Source organism: Silurus meridionalis, chromosome 1, assembly GCF_014805685.1.
Source record: "Silurus meridionalis isolate SWU-2019-XX chromosome 1, ASM1480568v1, whole genome shotgun sequence".
NCBI classification, from domain to species: domain Eukaryota; kingdom Metazoa; phylum Chordata; class Actinopteri; order Siluriformes; family Siluridae; genus Silurus; species Silurus meridionalis.
This window is the reverse complement of record NC_060884.1, coordinates 31,282,600-31,310,485: the sequence shown is the minus strand read 5'-3', so window position 1 is coordinate 31,310,485 and position 27,886 is coordinate 31,282,600. Positions and strand designations below refer to the sequence as shown.

At 40.7% G+C, this 27,886-nt stretch overlaps 1 protein-coding gene across 1 annotated transcript; it reads left to right on the top strand.

Moving 5' to 3' along the window:
- The first annotated feature begins 1,997 nt into the window (after nucleotides 1-1,997).
- LOC124387561 (GTPase IMAP family member 8-like) lies at nucleotides 1,998-27,886 on the top strand. Its single transcript, XM_046851973.1, has 5 exons — nucleotides 1,998-2,198; nucleotides 10,305-10,355; nucleotides 17,574-18,239; nucleotides 25,881-26,507; nucleotides 26,977-27,886. Exons 1-5 carry the CDS (start codon nucleotides 2,183-2,185, stop codon nucleotides 27,771-27,773), a joined length of 2,157 nt encoding a protein of 718 aa, XP_046707929.1. The 5' UTR covers nucleotides 1,998-2,182; the 3' UTR covers nucleotides 27,774-27,886.

The window sequence follows — 27,886 nt, the reverse complement described above, 5'->3', positions numbered from 1 at the left end:
GTGAAATTATAATTACTCTATATATATATATATATATATATATATATATATATATATATATATATATATATATATAATGACAGGTGAGAGAAATGTGGATTATTAAGTATTGTTATTGTTATCTAAAGGTTTATTTCTGTAGATCCAACACCAACTTTTCCATGCCAGAGCTTTTAAATGTTCAATTCTGGAGTAACAGCATATATAGAATGTTGTTTTTTTAGTTGCGGTTAAGAGGTTGTTTCTCCTCCAAGTTCAATGTCCAAACTCCACATGAAGTGGGATTTAAATAATGCTGGTACGTCTCTGGATGGTTCAAGATGTTTGTGGGGTCGGCATCTACTCTTTGAAAGTCCATAATCTTCATGAGGTGAGACACAATTGGAGCACAAGTTGATAATGTACATCTGATCATATGTACTGGAGCACAAGGTTATGATATGTGATATGTGATGTCAGGACTGTTAGGAAGGCTATTGCAAAGTTCCGGAGATAAATGTGAGAATGCACTTCTCAAAGGACAATACAATATGACTTAAAAATATGGAGGAGTTAATAATATTGAGAAGAGATTTAGAAGAGCGTTCGGTTCGGGAAAGGAAGAGCAGCGGGGTGACGACAAGGTTTGTCAGAACCAGATTTATAAATTCTATTATGCGCTTTCTCTCTCTCTCTCACACACACACACACACACACGTCTCTGTGTCTCTTTTTCTCAAGGCACTCTTCTCTCACTCCTCTTATCCTTTTCCCAAACAGGTGTGTGATTCTTACCACTTGTCTCCTCTGGCCTCGCCCTCAATTCACAAACTGGCACTCCCACCACATCCCACCACCTTGAATTTAAATGACTGATGTGCCATATACCAGAGTGGTTGGTCCGAACAGAGATTAATGGGCCGTCCAAACAGATCATATCGGAAAGTGAGGACTGTCCTCTTGATGGCCAGGCAGTCCTTCTCTATGGTGCTGTACCGGCTCTCCCGCACTGACAGCTTACAGCTGATGTACAGCACATGGCGCTTCTAATCCTCCACCACCTGGGATAACAAGGACCCCAGCCCCCTGTCTAACACATCGGTCTGCAAAACAAAGTTGAAAGATAAGTCAGGAGAATGTAAAAGCGGTCCAACACAGAGTGTCGCTTTTACACAAGTGAAAGTCTGGTGGCACGACTTTGTCTACTGTACTGGATCTTACGTTTCCTGACAACATAACTCTGATGAACTCTGAGTGAAGACAACAGTAGTAAAGAGAGACACAACTTTTACAAAGTGGATAAGGGAATTGCACTAAGGAGCATGGATCTCATAACAGGCCCGAAAATGTGCATTAAAGGAGCTATGTAACAGTCTAAACCTGCTACAGTCTCCACTCCTTGACTTTCAGATCCAGTGTTACAGTTTTCTAACCAGGTGAAGCCGCCCTTAGTAGGATGTGTTGCATAAGACTTGGACTTAAATAGACTTAGATATTCTTTATTGATCCTGTGAGGGTTAAAAGAAAATAAAATAAAAAAGGAGAATGTAATTTAATAATTGTAACATATAAATAAATACAATATTGTTAGATGATGCTACGTGCAACTGGCCAAAAAGAAATAAAGAAAAATAATGAAATGTGCAAATTGTCGTAACTTGACAGATGTTGTCAGATTACAAGTGTCACAAGTGTGTGAGCTCTTTAATATGATTGCTTATGTGCAGAATGTCTATTTTCATTTAAATAAATGACAAGCTTCCAGAAGTTAATAAAGTTTTGATAGCAAATTGCTGTTCTGCTTGGTACGACTGTTACAAATGTGGTATTATATTATCACAGAAACATTTCTGAGTTAAAGCTCCACGTGACTCTGTGTAACTCAGTTACAGTGAAGCTGCAGAACTGAAACAGGCATGTCTGGATAGTTCAACTCGCGCATGCGTGAAGCTGGGGTGGGGTGGGGTGTGTGTGTGTGTGTGTGTGTGTGGTGGGGGCCCACACACACAAGCCTTATAAACACACAAGCCTTATAAACCCACAGCTCACATAAATCAGTATAGGCATACACCTAAACTTTTTACAGTTCACTCTCATAACAAACTATGCTTTGCAAGAATGCAGAATAGACAGAATCCATGTTATTATTTAGGTTACTTTTAGGTTACTTCTTGTTTTCATTTTTGAAACCACACATCTGAAAATGGCATCGTATAAAGGTAAGAAAACTTTTGCTAGATTAAGATAGAACTCAAATGTCTTGTAACTGAGGCATGTGTTTAGAAGAGGGTCTTTATTATGTGCTTGGAAAATCCGATAGGACTGTTATACATTCTGCAGAACGAGGCAACTGTTATTTCACTTTTCTTAAGATAAATAATGAAGTTCTAGAGGATCATTACATCAATGTCTAATAATAAAATACAGCCTGCGCAGGTTTTATTTCAGTGTCGCAAAAGTCACTGCGGGTAAAGTCTACAGGACGAACTGCGCATTTAGTTCAGTTCGTATTGGAAAAACAAAAATGTAACACATTAAACCCACATTTTTATTTCAAGGTTTATCTCGACTTTGGGTTTTGTTTTCTGCTTTTGTCTGTTTATCTGCACGTACATCCGATTCCATGGTTTGTTATTAAGTCATATTAATATATTTTGATTGGGTATAATAAAGCTGATAATTAACAATTGTGAGAAATCATAGTTATTATGATCAGGACTAAAAAAATTAATTAAGCATTTTAAACATACAATAATCACATAGTCACTAAGATATGCTCATATACACAGAGATTGCTTAATGCAACTCTTCTTGAAAAAGGAAGAAATGAAATTGACCCGAATAAAAATAACACTAGTAGTGATATCGACCTAAAAATATGTGTGGGTTTTAACTCTATATTTATCATGCTTAGGGTTTCTATATTTAGTATTGAAATCCTGCCTTGTGCATGTCATGTGTAGTTTCGGCAGAGAGACAAACTGGGCATGTCGTGTTGTTTTTGAAGAATGTGTAACTTCTTGCTTTCACTTTTGAAACCACATGTCTTATAGAAAATATAAAATATAAAATTCCTTTTTGCTGTCTGGTAATTTTCCGTTCGTTTGCTAGATAAGAACCAAATGTCTTTTATCTAAGGGGTGTGTTAGAATTAGCGTCATTTTTGACAGCTAGCCGCACTTTTCTTTGGGTTGCGCGTTTAATCTTGCACTTACGGTATGGTTGGTGGGCGTGGCCAAAATATATGTAAATACGCTTCAGAAAGGCGTTTCTGTTATAAAGAAAACCAAAAAGTTTTGAACTAAAATTAAAAACCTCAGTTCAATCATGTTTCATATTCAAACACTTATAAAACATTTTCCTTTATATGTTTGCTTAATCTTTTAAATTATTTTTATTTAGAGTGCCCCTGTCTATTACTCTATTAAATTTTAAGTCATTTTACTGTACAGTTTTTGAGAAAAGTAAACACTGATTCACTCCAAACATCACTGTATATTTAATCATATTCAAACACTCATGAAACATGTTCCTTTATAGGTTTGCTCAAAAAATAAAATAAATATGTTTACAAGTTGCATTTGATATTTGCATTTAATTTGAACCAAAAGTTTACAGTAAAACGACTTTAATTAATACAATGAAAAAAAGGTGGATGTTTGAATGTGGAACATGATTGCAAATGCAGTGAGGTTTGGGGTGAATTTGTCTTTACTTTTCGCAAAATCTGTACAGTAATATGGATGAAATTTAATAATATATTACACAGGGGCACTCTAAATAAGAATAATATAAAAGAATAAGCAAACCGCTAAAGAAAAATGTTTTATGAGTGTTTGAATGTGGAACATGATTGAAAATAATAGACATTGATGCTTTCAATAAGAATTATTTGAAAGATTAAGCAAACCTATAAAACAAAATGTTTTGTGAGTGTTTGACTATAGTCATTCAAATGCACTGATTTTCATGTTTTAAAAAAATTGTACAGTAGAACATGAATTCAGTGATAGTCAGAGTCACTACGAGTAAAGATCAATTGAATGAATTAGCAAGCATTTAAAGGAAGGTAAAATAAAGGTGATTTTGCTTTACATTTTACTATAGAGTCTCAAACACTACAGAGTAAAGATGTTTTAAGAATGTTTGAATATGGGCCTTGATTATATATATATATATTTACACCACAAACAATAAATTGTATTATTTGTGCTTTGATGAAAAAAAAAATGATGTATTGATATTTTATGTATTTATTTATTTGTTTAATGGCTGGCTAACGCCGTTTCCTTCATTCTTTTACTGATATTTTCAATGAATTGCTGTTCACAGTGACCCAAAATATTACTGCATAAAATGTCGTTTAACCACCTTGGTCCTTTGGGAACATTGTTTGTTGCACTGTATATGTTTGAAATGTCAATAAAAGCCTTGATTTGACATTAAAATCCAAAGTAAAAGTATTTTAAAATCATGAAATTTTATTATTTGTGTTCTGATGGAAAATAGCAATACTAATTATAAATTGTTTTTGTTAAACCACATTTTATTTATTTAATCATATTATTCTATTATTATTAATATTTTGGGTCACCGTGAACAGCAATCCATTGAAATATCAGCAAAAGCCTAAAAGAAACGCCGCTATGAAGCGGTTTTACTTCCATTTTGACCGCTCCCAGTACCCATACCGTAAGTGCACGATTAGACGCGCAGGTGAAATGCGACTCCTTGACCGTGCATTTTTATATTAATTAGGTTTGATTCAGTGTTATTGTCATAGTGCAGCGTACATGTACAGGACTAATGAAATGTATTGAGCATCTAACCAGAAGTGCATAAGTGGCCTTTTTACAATAAATAGCAGTATGATAAATAAGTGTATGGGGTCCAAATGTGCATGGGGTGAGAGTGAATAATGTACAGAAGTTGCAGTTGGTTATAATATATGGTATGTGTAAATAAGGGTATATATATTAATATAACTGTGCAAAGAAATTATATAATAAATATATGTACATGTATTAATGTATGTATGATAAATTATATACAGAATAAATACGGGTGCAGTGTGAATGGCCAAAAGTGGTTTTCGCAGTTATGCCATTAAATTATTATTTTTGCTGTTTTGCATTTCTTTGAGTTTGTATTGGAAAAACAAAATGTAACACCCACATTTGCCAGCTACCCTCCTACACTGCTGCAACGTGTACATATGGTAAGAAATATACAGTTTATAAAACTGTACTTGTGTTATAAAAAAAAAAAAAAAAAAAAAAAAAAAAAAACACCAAGAAGTAGACACAGACACCAATACTGTAATCCCTACTTTACAGCGGTTTGAATCTCGTGCTCCTGGTTTATCTCAGAATTGCATTTGTCACATAACTATTTTGTTTGGCTGATTTTCCCGATCTCTCGTGGACAGCACGATAGACCAAAAAACTTATAGGGAAGTGTTTTTATGGAGTTTATAAAATAATTAAATGTATTAATAAAATATTATTAAATTAAAATGAAGTAAAATGTTAATACAGTACAGTAAGCAGTTCCTTATTTGGCAATGTACATACCACTAGGGCTGGGCAATAAATCGATTTTATCGATTAACTCGAATGTGTAGTTTACATCGATTTGTTTTAATAAAAATCGGGTTTCTCTTTAATGTCCGCCGACATTCCCCTCTGGGCTCCCATAGTTTCAAACGAACTCAGCCCTCCTCCCGTGCATTTGCCATAGATACACAAACAACATGGCAGCAAGCAGAGAAGAACTCGTTCCCAAGAAAGGCACAGCGTCATCTGTAATTTGGAATTGATTCGGTTTTGCTGCGTCAGACGCAGCACACACACACAATACCCCGCTGCAAAATGTGTTTGAAGGCTGTTGCAAGCAAAGTTAGCAGTAAACCAATTTACTGCAGCACCTCCAACAGAGGCATGCTGTCGAGTGGGAGAGATGTCGGGCCCTACGAAATGAACCAAAAATCAGAGCATTTGAATCACCAAATTCAAACACTCATAAACATTTTTTTTGAGGTTTACTCAATCTTTCAAATAATTCTTATTTAGAATCTCCCTGTTTATTATATTCTTATTTCAAATTTCAACTTATTTTACTGTGGAGTTCTTAAGAAAAGTGAAGGCAAAATCACTCCAAGCATCACTGAATTTTTAACCATTTTCCACATTCAAACACTCATAAAACATTTTTCTTTGTAGGTTTGCTCAATCTTTCAACTACTTCTTATTAACAGTGTCCCTGTCTAGTACTCTGTTAAATTTTATCTCATTTTACTGTGAAGTTTTGGAAAAAAGTAAAGGCAAAATCACTCAAAACCTCAGGTGCATTTTCAATCATGTTCCACATTTAAACACTCATAAAAGATTTTTCTTTGTAGGTTTGCTCATTTTATGTTATGTTCTATTTTCACAATTTACAATGGCAGGGCCGCCATCTTGTATTTTTGGCTTGTTGTTTCTGATTGCACTTTAACCCAAAGTGGGTTATAATCCCAAAAGGGTAAATAAACATTATTTAATAAAGTGAAAACTTTTTTTTTTTTTACATTTTATTTGTCATATGCAGATTGATTTTAAGCAGGGGAAAAAAAAATCTATTTAAATCGCAAATCAGATTTTTTGTGAAAAAAACAGGGATTTGTTTTTTAGGCCATATCGCCCAGCCCTACATACCACTAGAAATGAGTAGCATTACAGTACAGAAAATGGTATGTATTTTGCTTGTTTATTGGTTGAAGTGTCTTCGGATGTCACAGAATGGCGGATTTAAAGACATACGCCAACAGATTTAGCCTTTGAAAGTAAAGAATGTGTTGACGTGTACCTTTAACTAAACCTTTTTTTTTATATCATAGGCCACTTCAACCAATAAACAAGCAGAGAACCTATGCATAGGCTACACTACTACAGAACTGTATAGTGTAACATGTACAGTACATGTACTCACCATAAATGTGATGCAGAGTACTGTATTTCTATGAATTAACCCAAAATTCATCTCGCTATATTCTTGCAAACGTTTTCTGTGTGTGTTTAAAGTGTGTGGGAGGATGATATATACGGATTACACAATAAGAAAAAAGCATTTTTGGGGTGGCGTCTGTTTATCGTGTTTTGTCGTTTTGGGCTGTTTGAAACATATTTCTCTTTTTCTCTTTACTTACTTTTCTTTTCTACTATTGCCAACTAGTGGCTACAGAATACATCTATAGTCACAACATATACAAATTCTAATGTTGTAACTGACCCCAAAACAGCGATTGGTTACATAAGTCCACAGTGGCAAAAAAAGTTGGGATGCTATGCAAAAAAACCTGAATAAACAAACAATCAAAGAAATAAATACAGAATGTACAGAATAATTTCCTTCCCACTCTCTCCTTCATCAATGACTCTGGGACATACAAATATGTGGAATCCAGCCAACTTTCCTCACACTAAAGAAGCTGCTCGGATAAGTGGTGAAACATTTCAAACTAACCAGATAGAAGTCCAGTTGATTTAACTTAACTTCCAGATACAGCACGATAGAAAATATGATGGCCGCAACAGGTTTTAAAATATGGGATGCGGCACCAAAGGATGGAAAAGTAAGTATTATGAAAAGGGGATCATAAAGAGGCAGAGTCTCCCAGAAGTAAAGATGGCCAGATGAAAAACTGTCTGCAAATTGTGGAATATTTTAGTAAAAAAATTTGTAAGACTCTGGAGAAATCTCTGTACACCGGGGACAAGGGTGGAAATCGATGTTGGTTCCCCTCAGGTGCTTTTTAAACAGACATGATTCTCTAATGAAAATCACTGCATGTGCTCAAAAACACTTCCAAAAATCATTGTCTGCAAACACATTTTGCCATGTCATTCATAAAAGCATTCTAAAACTCAATCGTACATGGAGAAAGCCATATGTAAACATGATTCAGAAACTTGATCTATTCTCAGCCAAAGCTCAATTAAAAATAGACTGAAGCAAAGTGGGACAACTGTTCTGTGCTCAGATAAATATAGAATAGACTGTGTGCTGAACTGGTCTGACTTTCATGGATTGAAAACATTTGGCACATCATTATATGAAAAATACAACAAAGAAGACATTATTTTTAGACTTGTTGTGGCCATCAGATTCAAATTATTTTTTTTTCCTTTAAATGATACAAATAATGTGTGCACAGACAGGGTTTTCACTATGTTAAATTGTGTGTATATAAATACTGGTAAAAGAAAAAAAAACATTTTCAAGTAACAAGCAAAACCATGTTAAAGTTAATTATTCCAATAATAAAACATATTATGTTATTTGAAAACTTTGTGTGTGTGTGTGTGAGAGAGAGCGAGAGATAGAGAGAGAGAGAGAGAGAGAGAGAGAGAGAGAGAGAGAGAGATAATGTGCAGTCAGCTGGAAGACAAATTGACAAACCTGAGAAATAGTTTTAGAAATACTAGACAGGCACAAAAATCCTGGGGCACGAGGAAAGTTGGGTGCCGGCGACGGATACAGCGGGACTTGAGGCGAACTGCTACTGGGTAGAACGCCTATGAGGTCAGGTAAAGCCGAATGAAGCGTGGAGCGAGCCTCCAGGTGGCTGCCTCAAGCACTTTCTGGCCGATGTGATGAGGTGGAGCGACGCCCTCTGCAGAGGTCTGAGGCAGTGCAACGCCCTCTGCGGAGGACTGAGGCAGAACGTCGTCAGCAACACCCAGGGGCCAGACGAACACCTTGGAGAAACCCAGGGGTGGAGCAGCATAGTCAGCAAGGATTGGGCACGGAGCGGCGGGACTGTGGAGCGGACCGGGGGCATGCTCGGCAAGGCAGACAGGCATAGAGGCGATCTTGGCAGGTCGGAAGAATGGGGCGACATCCCCAGTCAGGCAGGAAGGCTGAGAACAGTCGAATTAGGAGGTTATTAAAAACCTTTTGGTTTGCTATAGATTGTTCCTGACGCACCTGGAAATACTCTGTTCTGTGCTGGGGCCTGAGCATCAAAATATCGACGTCTCAGTTGGGTCTCTGAATTGCCTGTCTGCGGTGGAGCAAGCCCAACGTTTTAATATATCCGCTGGGTCCATCTTTGGCTAGATTATGCTGTCATAGATGAGTGTGGGTGTGACTGGTTAAGTGGTGGGAGGGAAGGTCCCAAATGCAGGATGCAACAGGGTAAGGAGAATACAAGCTTTAATGAGGCAAAGATAAAACCAAAATCCTAAACAGTCCAAAAAATCCAAAAGCCAGCAAACAGAACAATATAGGCAGGGAAGAAACACAAACCAAAAACCAGTCCAGAGTTCAAAACCAGAGCTGAGCAGAACAGGGGTCAGGAACAGGAGCAGGAACAAGAGCAGGAACCAGAGCAGGCAAAATCTGGTGCCAATCTAAAGTCTTGGGTGTCCTTAAATACCGGGAGGCGCGGTAAAAACTTCAAGATTGCCGCCGACCCGGAAGTGCGAGCCACGGAACCGGAAGTGTGCGCCGTGAAACCGGAAGATCTTGACAAATTTGGCAGATACCCTTATCCAGAGCGACTTACAATCAAGCAGTTAAGGGCTTTGCTCAAGGGCCCAGGTGGTCCTGGTATTTGAACTTGTGAACTTCAGATCCAAAGTCCAATGCCTTAACCACCTCCCGAAACATATGTGGAATAATAAAAACATCATACAAACACTCATTTTCCCTCCATAACTCAATAAGTTTTCTTTTTTTCTGTACTTTCCACCTCACTCGTTTCAACATTTCCCCTTAGGTGGTTTGAAGTTGTCGCACTGAACACGTCATTAGGTTCAGGGCTCCTATTAGTTCTTGTTCATCGTAGAAGTCAGCCTGCAGGAAATAGTCTAAAATTATCTCACACTTCCAGAATTTCATCAGAGAAAAATATTTAACACAACGGCCATTCTTATGCACCCAGACCCTTCATTGTTGAGGTAGATCCCTTAGAAACAGGCATGGGGTCAGTTCTCTCACAGCAGTTCAGAGAAAAACACAAACTCCTCCCAGTGGCCCCCTACACAAAAGTGGTAGGATATAATAATAATCCATGCTTCTCATTTAAGTGGGGGCAAGTTTGTTGTCACAGGGGCACTGCCCAAACTAATCGAATTAGATATGATCAACATAATTACCGGTGCTACACACTACATTGAATTAACATTCAATTTATTGAACCAATGAACCCTTACCAAATATATATATATATATATATATATATATATATATATATATATATATATATATATATATATATATATAATTTACACGTTAAGTTAGATTTGTTATGTTGATTAATCTGTTAGCTATTTATTTCACAGATTCGGCAAAGCGCAGGAGGAGGAAATGTAGTTTGAGCCCACCACCAAGAAGTAAGTGAGGCTGTATTGTTTTTCAAACACAGCCAAAAGTATGGAGAAAACCCTTTTTAAAAATTATTACAAAAATGTAACTAATACACCAGTGTTTTTTCTTTTTGAAAATGTTAATTGTTAATCATCTTCACTTTCTTGTTCTCAGGTAAGTGATATGCAACCTTGCCGAGAGAAGTCCTCTGTGTTTCATTCTGTGAAGAAACCACTGCCCTCTAGAATAGTCAGGAGTTATTAATTAGCAAGGCACAGGAGGATGAAACTTCATTCATTTTAACTGTTTAATTAATTCACCATGTGTCACGTTCACCTAAATATTATATCGTCACTTCCGCCACTTAACCTTCACTTCCTGCTTCAAAATAGTGATACCACATTATTACTAATGAACACAACTCTCGTCTCTTACTCTCACTTCCATTGCCAAAACAAATGTGAATTTTTTTTTCCTTTTCTTTGTATCTAGCATGAATGGTGCTCCTGCAACCATGGCTTAGACGGTCTAATGGCTTAGACCTTATTTGGCATCCATAATTTTAATTTGGGCTCAGTTCTCCTTACGTCACTCCAGGTCTCGTCAGTTCTCCCACTGGAAATCCTGAGGACTGAGGTGATGTCACCCAACCCCCACCTCTTCTTTCTCAGTGTATTAGTGAGGGAACTTCTCCGAGCAGTGGGTGCACAATCCGAGCCCTGACCAGGTTAATTTATGCCACATGGTGACATAATATTATAATTGATATGACATTGCAAATGAGCGTTAAAAAAAAGTTATCGATGGGTTACTTAACGTAATCCCGGGTTCTTTGATAACAGAGTGAGGTGTTTCACTATGGGAATCGCTTTGGGCGTGACCAACTACGGAAGCTCTAATGACACCACGTCTGTCTTGACAGACAGGTCGACCTGAGATCAGGCTCCGCCCCACCTTTATCCCTCAGGTCGACCCCTTCTAACATCATTGCAGCGAGATTTCTTCCCGTCCCCGTGCAAGGAGGGAAGTGCTGGTGAAACACCTCACTCTGTTATCAAAGAACCGGGATTACGTTAAGTAACCCATCGTTCTTTCTAACTTCGCCGGTGTTTCACTATGGGAGATATAGACTGCTCCCGGATTGCACAGGTCAATCACATAGGCTCAGAACGCCTGGCACTCAGCACTGCATGTGCCAAGGATGACTCAGACACATCTAGTCTATAAAACCGCACAAAGGTGTGCGGCGTGGCCCAGCCAGCTGCCGCACAAATATCCTGAACAGAGACACCCTTAAGCAGGGCCCATGATGTCGCCATCCCTCTAGTAGAGTGGGCCCTCAGACCCGTGGGAGCCTGAGAACCACAGCATTCATACGCTATAGATATAGCCTCCACAATCCAGTGGGACAGCCGCTGACTCGACAACGGCTTCCCTTTGTGAGGGGTAGCCCAAGACACAAACAGCTGGTCCGATTTTCTGAAACCCGCTGTTCTCCTGACATACGTATGGAGGGCCCGCACCGGGCACAAGGAACTCAAGCCATCCTCCTCCTGAGGTGGGTGAAAAGCCGAAAGTTCCGTAACGGGACATCTATAAGAAGAATCCACCACCTTAGGCACGAACGCCGGGTTAGGGCGAAAGGAAACCTTCGTGAGCCCAGGGGCGAACTGTAGACAGGACGGACTGACAGACAGGGCTTGCAGCTCGCTCACACGCTTAGCAGTCACTAGAGCCACAAGCAGCACCGTCTTAAGAGAAAGAAATTTCAGCCCTACGCCATCCACCGGCTCGAAGGGGTGATGAGAAAGGGCTTCCAAAACCAAGGACAGGTCCCACTGAGGCACTAACCGCCGAGACACCGGCCTTATACGGCGTGCACCTTTCATAAACCGGCTAATCAAAGGGTGCCGACCCGCAGATTCGTTATTAAACCCGACGTGACATGCGGAAATAGCCGCCAGATACACTTTCAAAGTAGAAAAAGCTTTCCCTTTCTCCAGCAAATCCTGGAGAAAACACAAAATGTCTCCCACAGAACACTGGAAAGAGACAATGTGACCGCGGCCACACCACTCCTCAAAAACCCGCCATTTATTGTCATAAAGCGTGCGAGTAGACGAGGCCCTGGCACTCTGGATAGTGTGTATAACCGATTGGGGCAAACCAGCCACACTCAAGTTCCACCTCTCACGGGCCAGGCCCAGAGAGCAATTCTGTCCGGGTGCGGATGATAAATCTCCCGCCCGCCTGGGACAGAAGGTCCCTCCGTGGAGGAGTGGCCAAGGCTGATCCGACAGTAGCTGAACTATTTCTGCGATCCAGTGCCTGGAAGCCCAACGTGGAGCTATCAGAATCAGTGACAAGCTGAGTTCTCTGACCCTGGCCAGGGTGGGGGAAATCAAGCTCAGCGGAGGGAACGCGTAGAGAAGAACGTTTGGCCACGGGTGGGCTAGCGCATCCACACCCAACGGTGCATCTTCGTCCCTTAGAGAAAAGAACAGAGGACACTGGCGTTTTCTCGCGGGCGTGAGATCTCTGGCGGCCCGGCCGTATCTCTGCCATATCTGCTCCACCACCTGAGTGTGCAGTTTCCATTCCCGTACAGAGGGTTTCCCTGGACAATAGATCTGCACCCTGTTCCATACGCCTGGAACATGAGTCGCCCTGATGGACAAAAACCTTGTGTCGCACCACATTATCAGTTTCCTCGCCAACTGATGCAGCTGGAGGGCGCACACCTCCCTGCCGGTTGATGTCTGCGACCACTGTGGAATTGTCTGTTTTCACCAACACATGTCGGTCCTTTATGAAAGGCAGAAAGTGTTTCAGTGCCAGAAATACTGCCAACAACTCCAAGTAGTTTATATGTGTCGGGATCAGCTGTGGTGGCCACACGCCGTTCACAGCTCTGCCCATAAGGGTCGCACCCCAGCCCTTCAAAGACGCGTCCGTCGTCATAGTAACTCGCGACGACACCGCCCCCAAGGGAATCCCCGACCGAAGAGTCGCGGGGCATCCCCATTGGCGGAGCGCTAAGACGCACAAATGTGTTATTTTGACCGGCCGATTGAGATGACGTCGGGGACATAAGCGCAACCGCGACCCATCTCTGAAAATCTCTCATCATGAGAAGTCCCAGGCGCACCACAGAAATCACTGAGGCCATTAAACCCAGCATTCGTAGGCACACTCGGAACGGGACCATAGACCCAGCCCGAAAACGGGAGCGACACTGAATGAGAGATGCGATTCTCCTCTCTGTCAGCGTGACTCGATAAGAGAGGAATTTATACTGAGTCCCAGATATTCCGCGCACCGCGCGACACAAGCGCTCTTTTCCTGTTTATTTTGAAACCCAAGCTGCAGAGATGAGTGACTACGCTCACCGCATCTCTGACCGCTTGCTCTCTTGACGAGGAGCATATCAGATAATCGTCTATATAAGACAAAATCCGAATCCGCTGTTTCTCAACGGCAAAAGAGCCACCTCCACACACTTGCTGAAAGTTCTCGAGCGAGAGACAGTCCGAACGGAATGGTTTGAAACTCGTAGGCAGTGCTTCTGTGCGCAAACCTCAAATATTTTCTGTGTGACGGTAAACGTCTATGTGAAAATCTGGCGTCTGACAGATCGATCGTCACAAACCAATCGTTTGGACGGATCGACCGACAGAGTGCTTTGTGTGTCAACATTCTGAATGAATATTTTCTCAGGTGTTTGTTTAACACACGCAAATCCAAGATCGGACGGAGAGATGCGCTCCCTCTCTTCGGGATCACAAAGTACCGGGAGTAAAAACCCTGACGGCTTTCCGCCTCCGGAACAACTCTGATTGCCCTTTTGCTCAAAAGAGAGTCGATCTCGGTCGTTAGGACGCGAGCCGACTCCCCTTCGGCCACCGAGATCAACACACCGTTGAATCTGGGTGGTTTCATTGCGAATTGAAGCCTGTATCCCCGTGAAACCGTGTTTAAAACCCACGAAGGAACCGCGCATGCGCCAATTGACGAGGTGTGCAGAAAGGAACCTGCGCGTACACAACTCTGGTCGCGCATTGATGACATCACAACCGTCGCCGCGCAGGGCTTCGCTGACAGAGCGAGCGCGCCCTCCAGTGGTAAAACTGGGGGGGTGCACGCTGGAATCTCGGGATTTTCGCACACTATCGCCCTCGGCTGATCGCCTGGATGCGAAAGTGCCACATTTATTGTGTTTTGTATTGTCGAACACATCGCCCTCAGCCCGTGGCTTGGATGCGATGATCTTTATTGCGCAATCGTCTGAACTGACGTGCGAGAGAACAAATGTCGGGAGTGCTTGGTGACACTGAACATTTTCCTTAAGCCTCGAACTCGAGGAAAACTAGAGAGGAAGCCCTTACGGAACTTAGAACCGGGCTGCGTTCCTTCTCCTTTTCTTCGCCAGCGGAGAAAGGAGGATAGGAGAACATTCGCGTGTCAGGTCGCACGCTTCTTCTTCCGCTCCTCGGGGTGGGGCGGACGTTTTTTAGCCGCCGCGGCCGCAAATTAATGCTTTCCCCACGATCCCGATCCATCCGATCTCGGACGTTGACCAACTTGCTGTCCGCCGAGAGTCGATCTTGAGCTCCTAGCGTTTATCGGTCTTCCCCTCGCAGCCGCGGCTGCGGCAAAACCCGTTGCGCTGGCTGAGGCGTGCTCTGAGACAGCTTATGAGGCAAACAGAGGTTGAATGCTTCGTCCTCCTGTTTCCTGAGAGTGCTGGTTTCTCTCATCTTCTCCAGAGCAGGACCGAACAGACCTTTAGCGGGGTCGTAGGCAGCATCCATGACGTCCGCTTTCTGTGTGTCACCCAAGCCTGACAGGTTGAGCCACAACGCTCTCTCACCTGACACAGCCAAACCCATCACGCGGCCGCAGCCCTGAACTGCGCCTCGTGAAGAGCGGAGAATTAGGTCGTTCACCACACAGATCTCGTCCCAAAGTACCGGGTTCGGTACTCCGTGTCGAGCTGTCGTCCCATCTCCTCTAAAATCTCCGCCTGGTACGCGGACAGCAAAGTCACCGCGTTTAACGAGCACACTGACTGCGCTGCGTGTTGTACACCCTCTGATGGATGGGCGCCGTCAATCTCGATTTTCCCAGGCAGCGCAATTTGAGAGGAGGCAGATATGGAACGCCGATTCGGATGGAGGTGATAAGCCACTGAATGTTCCACGGCTGGGGTCCGCCAACCCCAGCTCCTCCATCCCTTGAATCTCCAGCTTGGAGCACCCTTTTGCGGGAAGCTTGCTTTTGAAGGGGCTAGACCAGTAGCGAGACATTTCCTTCATGCAAGCTGGCACGGCGGGCAGGAGCTGTCTAGCGGCGGGTTGAGCAGGCGGCAGCCTTTTCCCGTCGTAAGGTCTCTCACAGCTCCCTCCGCGTCCTGGGCCGCGGGCCAAGCTAGTCCTAACCGCGCGGCTCGTTTGCATACCTCGTGCAGGTTACCTTCGGCCTGTGAGGTTGCATCGCCCGCTCTGGGGTCTCGACTGTTGGGCGGAAGGGACCACTGTCGTCCTCATCCTCGTCCTCCATATCCAAGTCGAGGAGGTCTGAGTTCGCGTCTGCGTCCTCGTCGCCGCAGTCGCTCCTCATCCTCCGCGAGGAGGTTATCAAACAGAGGCGGCATGACCGCGATTCGCCTCCATCAGGTCCGCCCAGCTCGTGGAAGCTCGCGGCTGATGTTCGGCGACCGTAGACCTCGCGGCGGCGCCGGACAGGCACGGGTCCTGTTGGTTAGCCACCGCTACTCTCAGCCGTCTCTCCAGATGTTTCACCGGCAGCGGCGCGCGGTGGCGCATGCTTGAGGGTCCGCGGCGGCGTTTGGCGTGCCGGGCCCATGCACGTGATGCACATCGGGTGAGGTCCCTGCCGAGATGGTCGCTCCACATGATGATGGACACGGGCGGGATACAACCTCCCTGATCTTCGACTCATTCCCTTTGGTGGGGGGGATGATCATAGACATGGCTGAGTACGGGGTTAATATTAGACTCGTCACAACACGTTAGTCCGCCGATGTTCGCAGGGTAGTTAGCCCTCTGAAGGCTTCGCCTTGACGCGCTAAGCCTGCAATAGCTTGACGCTACTACGTCCCTACCGTGTAATTTAATACACAGCAGGTTGGGATAGGAATAGCTCGCCTCGACGCGGACGCTATTCCGTGATGTCGCTCAGCACGATTCCATACGACTGACCTCGCGTTCGGTGGTGGAATCCAATGACGGCCCACACGATGAACAGTTCAGCGAAACCAGCCGAGAACTGGAAGTGCTGAGAGAGCTAAGTGTAGTCCCTCACGGGAAGAAAGCGCGAATGATGTTAGAAGGGGTCGACCTGAGGGATAAAGGTGGGGCGGAGCCTGATCTCAGGTCGACCTGTCTGTCAAGACAGACGTGGTGTCATTAGAGCTTCCGTAGTTGGTCACGCCCAAAGCGATTCCCATAGTGAAACACCGAGCGAAGTTAGAAAAAGAACCCTTTTTTTTTGGATGCTCTGTGCCCTGGGTGGCTGCCCATGTCACCCATTCATAAATCTCGTCATGGCCACCTGCTTAAAGTCATAATTTGAAGTATTCCAATGCAGTCCAATGCAGAAGGTGCTTAAGGAGGAGCTTGCAGCTGGCTCATCGGTCCACTGTTAAATTTTACTATATTTTGAAGCTTTTTTTTTGCCCACTAGTGTATGCAATGTTGTAACAAATAGTGCTGATTAATGGTAAATATATGGATTCCTTGTAACACAACACAGTGAGGGACCTTCTACAGTAACATTTAGTTGTGACTATTTTATAAAAAGACACCGGACAGCTTGAAAAACTCTTTGGACTGATGTTGAGCTTGCATACTTGTATTGCATCTGGTACCAGGGCTGAAGGCTGGCTGCTTTCCAACAGTTATAAATCTGTCTCTTTCTCTCAAACTCGGGCATGTACAGACATACAAAAAGACTGAGCTTTCTAAAAGAGGGAGAAAGAGAGAGAGAGAGAGAGAGAGAGAGAGAGAGAGAGAGAGAGAGAGAGAGAGTTGGGTTTTTTTTTGTCATTCCCTATTATATTGCATTTACTTCACATTGCATTGCATTAAAATCTGTGTCATTAATGCAATTTATTTATTTATTTGATTGTTTTCTGTTGCCATTTACTAAACTGTAAGTGAACATGTAAATATTGCATATTAATAAATAATAGCTTCTATGTATTTTTGCTATCCTTTTTACAGTGTCTGAGCTGAGGATCATTGTGATGGGAAAAAGTCTGCAACATACCTACATGGTAGGAAATTTTATCCTGGGAAAAGATGCATTTGAGACTGAAGGTCCTTCACATTCAGTCAAGCAGTGCAGTAAGAGAGCCAGTGGATGTGTTGAAGGAACGCACATCACTCTCATCAATGCACCTCCTTTATTTAACCCGAAACTAAAACCAGAGGAACTGAAAGAGTGTGTACATCTTTCTGCCCCTGGACCTCATGCATTTTTACTTGTGATACAACCTCACAGCTTCACAGAGGAGGACAAGAGCCACTTGGGATTGTTACTAAACTACTTCAGTGAGCAAGCTCTAAACTACACCTTTGTCATTGGTATAGAGCAGGATTCTAATGGAGGCAAGTCTGGAGAAAAGTCGAATGCTTTTCAAAGTTTAATAAACGACTGCTGTCAGCGGTATTATAAATATAAACAGCTTAAAAAAAAGAATTCATGTCGTGAGCTTTTTGAGCACATCAGTTATGTGGTCGACCAAAAATGTCTCATGTGTGACGTCTCTGAGGAATCGGTCCAAATTGATGATAATCCTGCAAGACTGGGAGAGAGAACACTAGATCTTCCAGATCACACAAAAGAGAAGAGCAAATCAACTTTAGTGGGAAAAGTCATAGGTTATGGTAAGTGTTTATTTGATGATAAATAAAAATAAAACATACTTTGCCTTTGTGAGTATTAAGCTAAAATCACAAGGTTATGCATATTATTTTCCTTAATTTTTCCTTAATTTTGGTTAGTTATGTTGGTTATGATTTTTGTTAAGTTTTGTCAAGTGAAGCTTGGTGGTTTTTGTGACTATTTGGGGTGAACAAAACCTCATTGAGGCTGAAAGCTTTGTCATTAAAATGTAAAAACACAACACCAATTTGATAATGTCTTAACTTGTTTATTAATTCACTTCAAGGTTTAAGTAAATTTCTACCACAGCAAAAGACTGGAGAACACTTGCGATGTGAGAATATAAGTTACTGCTAAAAAGAATTGGTAGAGGTACAAAAATGCTTTTTCAAAAAGGAAAAATCGATTTAAAAAAGAATGACTGGTAAGAAAAATTAAACAGTTAATTAAAGTCAGGATCTTTGTACTTTTAAATTACAAACCTTTAAAACATTTTAAAGCAGAAAAACACAACGAATATTTGAAAAGAAAGATTTACATTTGTCTTGGTTGCTGGACCACATGCGAAAATGTGGAAAACAATCTGACATTATTTAAATCACAAAGACCTGCACTTTTATCAGGGTTTGATAAAACAAAACTTTTAGCCACGACTCTGTATTGATATTAATAGGGTTAAAAGTTGTAAAAAGTACTAAATTAAACAAAACAATATAAATGCAAAAATAGAATTCATGAATATGTAACAGTATTGTTCATACCAATATAGCACCCTCTCCTAATACTGAGATTTTTGTCTACATTTTTACCACATTAGATTTTTTTTATTACCCACCTATTATTTAATCAATGTATTATTATCTATGTATTAAAAAATATATATTTTATTTTTACATAATTGATTATGGATTTAAATAAAGCAGTTTCACATCAGAGCTTTATATTTTAGTCCAAATCTTTTTTTATTGATGCACTCAAACAGAAAGACACTTAGGCGAAAGAAACAATGGAACAGTGGTTCATTTAGTCCAACAACAAAAAATGTGTCTTTCTCTTCCTAAGTTATACATACAACCACAATCATGAATGTGAGCATCATGAACAGGAGAAAGAAAGAAAAAAAGAAAACAAAATAAAATAAAAGATTTGCACCTAAGTACATTAACACTCTCAAAGATATATGTTCTCCTTTTTCCTTTCTACATCTACCAAGAAGTCAGGGGCAAGGGAAAGAGCTCAAGAAGGCTAAACAAAGAGAACAGGATTTTATTTTCCCGTTCCTCTTTCTCTTAAATACAATAAGAATGGTTGCCAGGTGGTGTAAAACTTTTCCGTAATACCAAGTAATGTAAATCTGATCTTTTCTATTTGAATAAATTGCGACAGGTCATGTATCCAACGAGAATAACTGGGTGGGTGATGATTCTTCCAATTCAGTAATATAAGTCTCTTTGCTACTATAAAACAAAAGGCGAGCATGTTTGATTGTAAGGATGACAAGGAGGGATATGTGGGGTTGAGTCCAAATAATGCCATTAGGGGACACGGTTTAATATCTAAAATGAAGTACTTAGAGATTGATTTAAAAATTGATGTCCAGAAAGAGGTCAAGGCCGGGCAAAGCCAAAAATTATGATAAAGAGTAGCTGGAGCCTGCCGACATCGGTCACAAGTTGGATCCAAACCAGGGTTAATCTTAGATAGTTTGGTCTTTGTCCAATACACTCTATGCAACAATTTAAACTGTATTAACAAATGACAGGCGCATATAGAGGAGGTATGTACACGACCAAGGGCCTTGGACCATTCCTCATCCGTGAAATTATAATTGAGGTCCGATTCCCGGACCTAAAAAATTAGTTTTAGGGAGGTTGAATTTTTCCAAAGGATCTGTCCGAAATAGATGGTAGAAAGGAGGGTTTTTTGTATACAGGAGACAGACTTGATGCCGCCTAGAAACCGAAATGTTTTCTAAATTGTTTCCAGATTTTAAGGCTTTGTAGAACTAAAGGATTGGAGGAGTAATTGGATGTCTTCAATACTAATGAAGAGCATAATAAAGCATGCAGAGGCACATGAGTACAGGAACTACATTCTATCTCAACCCATGACAGAACCCATTGGCACAGGCAATAATGTGACTAGCTCCAGTAGAGAATACTATGGATATTTGCTGCCCAGTAATATATTAAAAAGTAAGGGAGTGCAAACCCACCTAGTTTTTTGGGCCGTTGAAGAAATGATTTTTGGATCCTTATTGGACCTCCGTTCCAAATATAATTGGATACTGCTTAATCTAAAGTCTTAAAAAATGTTTTTGGTAGAAAAATTTGAATACATTGAAACAGGAAAAGAAATTTGGGAAGAATATTCATCTTTATACTATTGATTCTACCTGCCAGAGAGAGTGGAAGCGTCGTCCATTTGTCAAGATCTTGCTTGGTTTTCTCTAACAATGCAATAAAATTATGCTTAAATAAGTCACCATACATCCGTGTTATTTTTACTCCCAAGTATCTGAAGTTGTCCGAGGCTAATTTAAATGGTAATGTTGATATTGGAATAGATTTTGCTGAAAAATTAATTGGAAAAAGTTTACTCTTATGTAAGTTTAATTTATAGCCAGAGACCATACTAAACTGATTAAAAATATCTAAGATGTGGGGAAGAGACGATTCTGGATCTGAAACATACACAACTATGTCATCCTCATAAAGAGAAATCTTTTGTTAATTTCCCGCTCTAATAATACCAGTGATATTGTGGTTATTAAGAAGGGAGATGGCGAGAGGTTCTATGGTTAAAGCAAACAGAAGAGGGGATAGTGGGCAAACCTGTCTGGTGCCATGGTAAAGAGTAAAATAACCTGAGCTAACACCGTTCGATCTCACGGACGCCAAGGGAGAGAAATATAAGAGTTTTACCCAGGACACAAATCTATCACCAAATCCAAATTTTTCTAATGGAAAAATAAATAGTCCCACTCAACCTAATCGAATGACTTCTCTGCATCGAGAGAAACCAAGGCCTCAGGCAAAGAAGAGTCAGATGAAGTGTAAATTATATTCATCAACCGTCTGATATTAAAAAAACCCTGTCTAATTTTAATAAAGCCGGTCTGGTCTGGGTGAATTATGTCTTGCATAACAGTTTCTAATCCAAGAGAGAGAACTTTTGTCAAAATCTTTACATCTACATTGAGGAGTGAGATTGGGCGGGACGATCCACAGTCCAATGGATTCTTTTTGGGCTTTAAAAGGAGAGAATTTGACGCCTGACGTAAAGAGGGGGGTAGGTAACCGTCGTTCAGAGACTCTTCAAAGACCGAGAGGAGCAGTGGGGAAAGCTGCGGGGAAAGCTTTTTAAAAAACTCTGTTGGGAATACGTCTGGGCCCGGAGATTTTCCACTCTGCATTTGTGATATAGATTGCATAATTTCTGTTAAGATAATCGGTTCGTCCAATTTGGTTTATGATTCGCTATCAATTTGGGGGACGTTAAGATTATCAAAAAAACTACTGATAGCGTTAGGATCCTTAAAAGATTCTGACTGATAAAATGAGGAATAAAAAGATTTGAATTCGTTATTAATTTCCTGAGGATCTGTTAAAATAATACCTTCTTGGGTTTGGATTTGGGTAATAATGTTTTTTGCAGTCTTAAGTCTAAGTTGTAGTGCCAGTGCTTTACCCGGTTTATCGCCAAACTCTTAGAAATGGTGTCGCGATTTAAGCAAAAGCTGTTCAGCTTGAAAGGTGGAAAGAAGGTTAAATTCAGATTGCAAAAAGACCCTTTCATTATATAACGAAGGAGTTGGGTGGCTCGCATAATCCTGATCTAACATGCCAATTTGCTCAGAGCCTCTTATTACGGAGTCTCTTGATATGAGTAGCGTGAGAAATAATTTCTTCACGTAAATAATCTTTGACTGTTTCCCAAAGTAAAGATGTAGAGATTCCCTCTGTTGAATTAATTTCAAGAAATGTAGAGATCTTTTTTGAGAGAACTGAACAAAGTGGTTATCTGACAAAAGTAATACATTCATTTTCCAAGGATATAAGGACCTATAGCAGCCAGGGAGGGCCAATTCGAGAGTTACTGGTGCATGATCAGAGATAATTATACTTTCATAAGAGGAAGACTTTACTGAAGGGATGAATTTACTGTCAATGAAAAATTAATCAATACGTGTATACGTGTGGTGAGCTGGAGAGAAAAAGGAAAATACTCTAGAAAGAGGGTTCAGAAGACGCCACACTTCCGGTACTCCGTACAACTCTAAGAGAGAGTTAATTATTTTCGAAGATTGGGATGGGAGAGCTGATTTTGGAGATGACCTGTCCAAAACAGTGTTTAGAACACAATTAAAGTCACCTCCCATAATTAGTTGATAAAGATTTAGGTCTGGAAGTTTAGAGAAAAGCTTAATAAAAAAGTCTGGATTATCCCAGTTAGGCGCATAAATGCTTGCCAAAGTAACTTGGCAATTATAAAGGGAGCCTGAGACAATCACATACCTACCATTGGGATCTGAAATAACATTTGAGGGGCTAAACAGGGTATTCTTATTGATTAGGATGGCGGTACCTCTACCTTTACAATTATATCGCGAATGAAAGAACTGTCCCACCCAGGACCTGAGCAAGCTTTTGTGGCGAGAGATCTTTAAATGAGTTTCCTGTAAAAAACATACGTTGGCTTTTAGGTTGTTTAAATGAGAAAATACTTTTACACTCTTTACCTTATTATTTAAGCCTTTGACATTCCAACTAATCATTTTAACCCTGCCCCCAGTAGCTTGGTGCATATCAGGCATTTTTAGTCAACAAAGGTTTAATAGAGTCAATAAATTGTTCAGGGGGTTTTAAAGAGAGAGCATTAAAGAGAAGAGCAATCAAAAACAAGATGATCGAAGGTGCACAAAACAAACAAACAAAAATAAAAGCATAAACAAGCCCTATCCCCTCCGAACATCCAGAGTGGACATAGGGTCTAACACCCATAGCTACTACAAACCTAAATGAAAACAGTCAGATACAAAAGAAAACAACTAACAGGTTCCTTCAATTATTGGCTGCCCTTTCGGCAGTGCTCTGTGAACTGAATTACGATATGTACAAGTTATCAGCAGTGTGTTACACATGACTAAATTAACGTGGCCCTACGTAACAAATGCAGACAGAATACCAAATTTTACTCTTCTTATTTTTACTTTTACTTTTTTTTTACTTCTACTTTACTTTATAAGCTTCGGGTAAATTCTGCTCGTCAGGCCCTGTTCGATGTAGTCTTGATGGAAGCAGTGAAAAAATCCATCGCTGCCCGCGGAGTGTGGAAAACATGTTGCTGTCCCTGAAAGTCGACGCGAAGTTTAGTCGGATGTAGCATTCCATAGGTGACACTCATGCTACGAAGAGAAGCTTTCACGTCCATAAACTCAGAACGGCGCCTCACCACCTCAGCCAACATGTCCGGGAAAATATGAATCACCTCCCCGTTGGATTCTAGAGAGCCCCTTCATGACTAAGCTTCAATATAAGTTCTTTAGTTTGAAAATGGTGGAGTCGGACAAGCATATGCCTAGGATAGGTGTTTGATTGTGGTTTCTGACCAACGCGGTGCGCGCGGTCAATTTCTAAGGGTCTCGTGAAGGCACTACTCCCGAACAAGTCAGAAAAAAAGTAATGAAAGTGACCGGGCTGTGGCCTTCTAATCCTTCCTGTATTCCAATTATCCTTAGGTTTTGCCTTGGTGAGTGATTCTCCAAATCGTCCAGCTTGAGTTTTAAGCTGTTGTTCTTTGCTTTCAACGCGTTGCACATCGTCTCCACCACTGTCAATCAGCTGTCTGAGTCATTAAGTGCCGTTTCAATGTCCCCAATATTCTGAGCTTGCGATGAAAGGGTTGCTTGCAGTGTGGACATGGCAGAACGAATCTCAGATAGAAATTCAAATCGCAGTGTTGAAATTTCTGAACGAATGGTGAATTATATTAATTCCCTCAAAGAAGCAGGTGTGAGCTCAGCCTCCGGTTCAGCTATAGCCATAGCGTTAGCTGCTTGCTCGTTTCCCGATTCAGTTAACATTTCTGCTGTATTTCATCCTTGCTTCCCCACTTTAGGCATTTTTCTTGAAGATATGTTATAGATCAGGGGTATTCAATTACAATTCAAAGAGGTCTAGTTACTAAAATGTTCTCCCAGCAAAGGTCCGGATCTTATGTTGTCACTTAAAATAGTGTACCCTGATGTTAATAAAATCAATAACGCACATACATTTCTATATAATTTATTGTTAAATTTCAAGTGTTTTCAAAATATTATGCTTTTAACATACCGAAAGGTCTGAACTTGTATGCCACTTGAATGGAAAACAATACTGTAGTTGTCTTTACTACATGTCAAGTAACAGACAGTGAAATTATTCTGAATAAAATAAATAAAAAGTGCAAACACAGCTTTGAGTAGCCTGAACTTAGGGCCTATTTCAAGTAATGTAAAACATTCAGAATCTTTTAAATAAAATAAAAGTGCTTTTAATCTTCATGAAAAAAAATAAACAAAAGACATTTGAGCTGCCACCTTTTTAAAACATGAACTACATTTTAAATAAAATAACACAGGAAACTTAGGCGAATGCCTACATTTCAAGTAAAATAGAACAGGGCAGAATTTACTGAATAAAAGAAAAGTGCAGAGAAATGGGCATGTAACTGTCCTGCCAGCAGTTTGAATCTTGGCTTAAATGGGGTTAGTGCAAGTCTCATGCTCATGTGGAGATGCTCATTGGTGAGCCTAGAACGGTACTTTATTTTTTCACACATGTCGTCTTCTTGTTTACCGTCAAGTAAAGTTTCTGCAGCCGCATTTAAGCACTCCTTTACAATTGTCACATCGCTGAATGCTTTCTTGTGTTGCGCCAAAATCCACGTGATCTTTAACGAACACTCATTTGCACGTTGCTGCCCTGTAAATGCATGCGTGATGACATGAGTAGACCTGTCATACTGTGCTTTCAATTCGATAATTTTACTTGCCCTCACTGCGGACTTCTGCGGACATTTCCTCAAACGACCCGTGTTTGGTCTCATAGTGACGCTTAACGTTGCCACTTGTATTTGTCCGTCCATTCATCTTTAAAAGTTCGGTTTTCAGCATCTACTTTTCTCATTTTGAGCAAGCCATTTTCTCTCATCTCCTCTCTATCTCTCTCACACTCGCTGTTGCTGAAAGGTAAACAATCGATTTGATTGGCTTGGCTATTGATGACACTCCTGTCGTAATTAGTAGATTAGCTGCGCATGAACAAATGATTTGTATTTTTATTAATATCAAAGATTTTACCGGGTCCAGGCAGACTCGTCACTCGGTCCGGACCTGGACCGCGGTCCGCCATTTGATGATGCCCGTTATAGATGGACTTGTTTATGAGTATGTTGTAGAAAATATTTAAGATTGCGGATAAAAAAAGACTAATGTTCACGGAGCAACTTCCACCTACGTCTAATCACCACAAGGCATACCGGAAGTCCCCCGAGAATTATATTTTATATGTTGTTTTAAACATCTACAGCACATCAGTCCTAAATGTTAGAGTTTAATAGACAGACACTTCTAAATATTATTGATTTTCTTTTCATTTCAGTGCTGGGAAGTGATTCCTCATTGCCAGTGTTAAACCTGGTGCTGTGTGGAAGTGATGAAGCACTAAAGACCTCCATATCAGATCTCATATTGGGCAAGAGAAATGTGAAGACTGCAGAAGTCTGTGGACGCCGTCTCAGGCTGATGGTGATGCCAACTCTCTATAACACTCAACTCTCAGATGACGAAGTGGTGGATAAGATTCTTCACTTTATCTCTCTGGATAATCCTGTCCATGCTTTTCTTTTCATCATTCCTGTTGGTCCTCTCACTGATGACGACAAAACAGAAATAGAGATGATTCAAAGAATCTTTAGTCCAAGTGTGTGTGATCACAGTATAGTTATTTTTACCAGCGAGAACATTAATGAAGCTACAATTAACTTTGTTCAGCAAAATTCAGAATTGGAAGAACTTCGACGCTTGTGTGGAAACAGATATATGATCTTAGAGAAAGAAAAAAATCGAGGACATAAACAGGTACCAGAACTGTTAGACGAAGTAACAAATATAAAGATTTATTCTCTCTTAATGTTTATCGGGGCACAGAGAGATGGAGCTAAAAAGCCACTAGAGGATGAACTGTCTGAAATGAAGAAACAACTTCAAGCTAAACCACAGGAAGCAGGTGCGTAGTTTAAAGCCTAAATGTGTAAAACCTAAATAATGAAATGTTTATTTTAGATAATTATATTAAATGTTTTACATTTTAATCTATTTACCAGGGTTTCTATGTTCTATGTTTCAAATAATTTTAAACAGGTCTGATTGTCCATTTATAACTACTTCTAATGCTCACTGAAATGCCCCCACAGCACTTTAGAATGTTTTTGTTGTTGTTTCCTTGGTGTTGTAGTTCTTTCTTTTACTAGTCCAAATATCATTAGCTGTTTTACAACTACAAATAACCAACTTACTCACACACACAAACACACACACACACACACACTCAAAACCAGTTCCTGATGAAGATTAAAATTTGTAAATTGGCCCAAGTCAAAATTGTCACACAAATTAAAATGCAGTTAAACACTATAATTAAATATATGATATTTGAAATCAGACACTGAATTATTAAACCGCTGTGTCATTTTCAGGTGCTGAAGGTGAAAACTCTGACTTCAATCATCTGAGAATTTTACTGATTGGAAAAGCAGGAAATGGGAAGAGTGCCACAGGAAACACCATTCTAGGAAGAGAAGCATTTGAGAGTGATGTCAGCATGAAATCTGTTACAAAAATGTGCCAGAAGGGAATTGCAGAAGTTCAGGGCACATCAGTAGCTGTTGTGGACACTCCAGGACTCTTTGACGCCACACTATCAAATGAAGAAGTAATAGAAGAAATTGTGAAATGCATTTCATTGCTGGCACCAGGACCCCATGCCTTTATCATTGTGCTGAGTGTGGGAAGGTTCACTGTGGAAGAGAAGGAAACATTGTCTATGATTAAGAAGATCTTTGGTGCTGAGGCTGCAAAATACACTATAGTGCTGTTTACTGGAGGAGATAAACTGAAAGGTAAAACAATAGAAAATTATATCAAGACCAGTGATCATCCATATGTGAACAGGTTAATCAGGGACTGTGGTGGAAGAGTTCACTTGTTCAATAACACTGTAAAAGATTCCACCCAAGTTAGCGATCTCCTTCAGAAGATTGAACAAATGATCAAGTTTAACAGGGTCAATTATTTTACTAATGAGATGTTTGAGATGGCAGAGATGTCGATACAACAGAAACAAAAGGAGATGCTGAAAGAGAGAGAGGAACAGATGCAAGCTGAGAAAGTGGCTCTGAAGGCCAAATTTGAAGAAGAGCTTCAACAGCTCAGGAAAAAATGGAGAAAGAGAGAGAGGTTGGAAGAAGATAGGCGAATCGGAAAACACATTTAAGGAGAGAGAAGAAGCACTGCAGCGAGAATATGAGAGGAAAGAAGAAGAACTGAAAGAAAAATGGTTGAAAGAGAATCAAATACGTGAAGAAGAGGAAAACGACAAACTGCAGA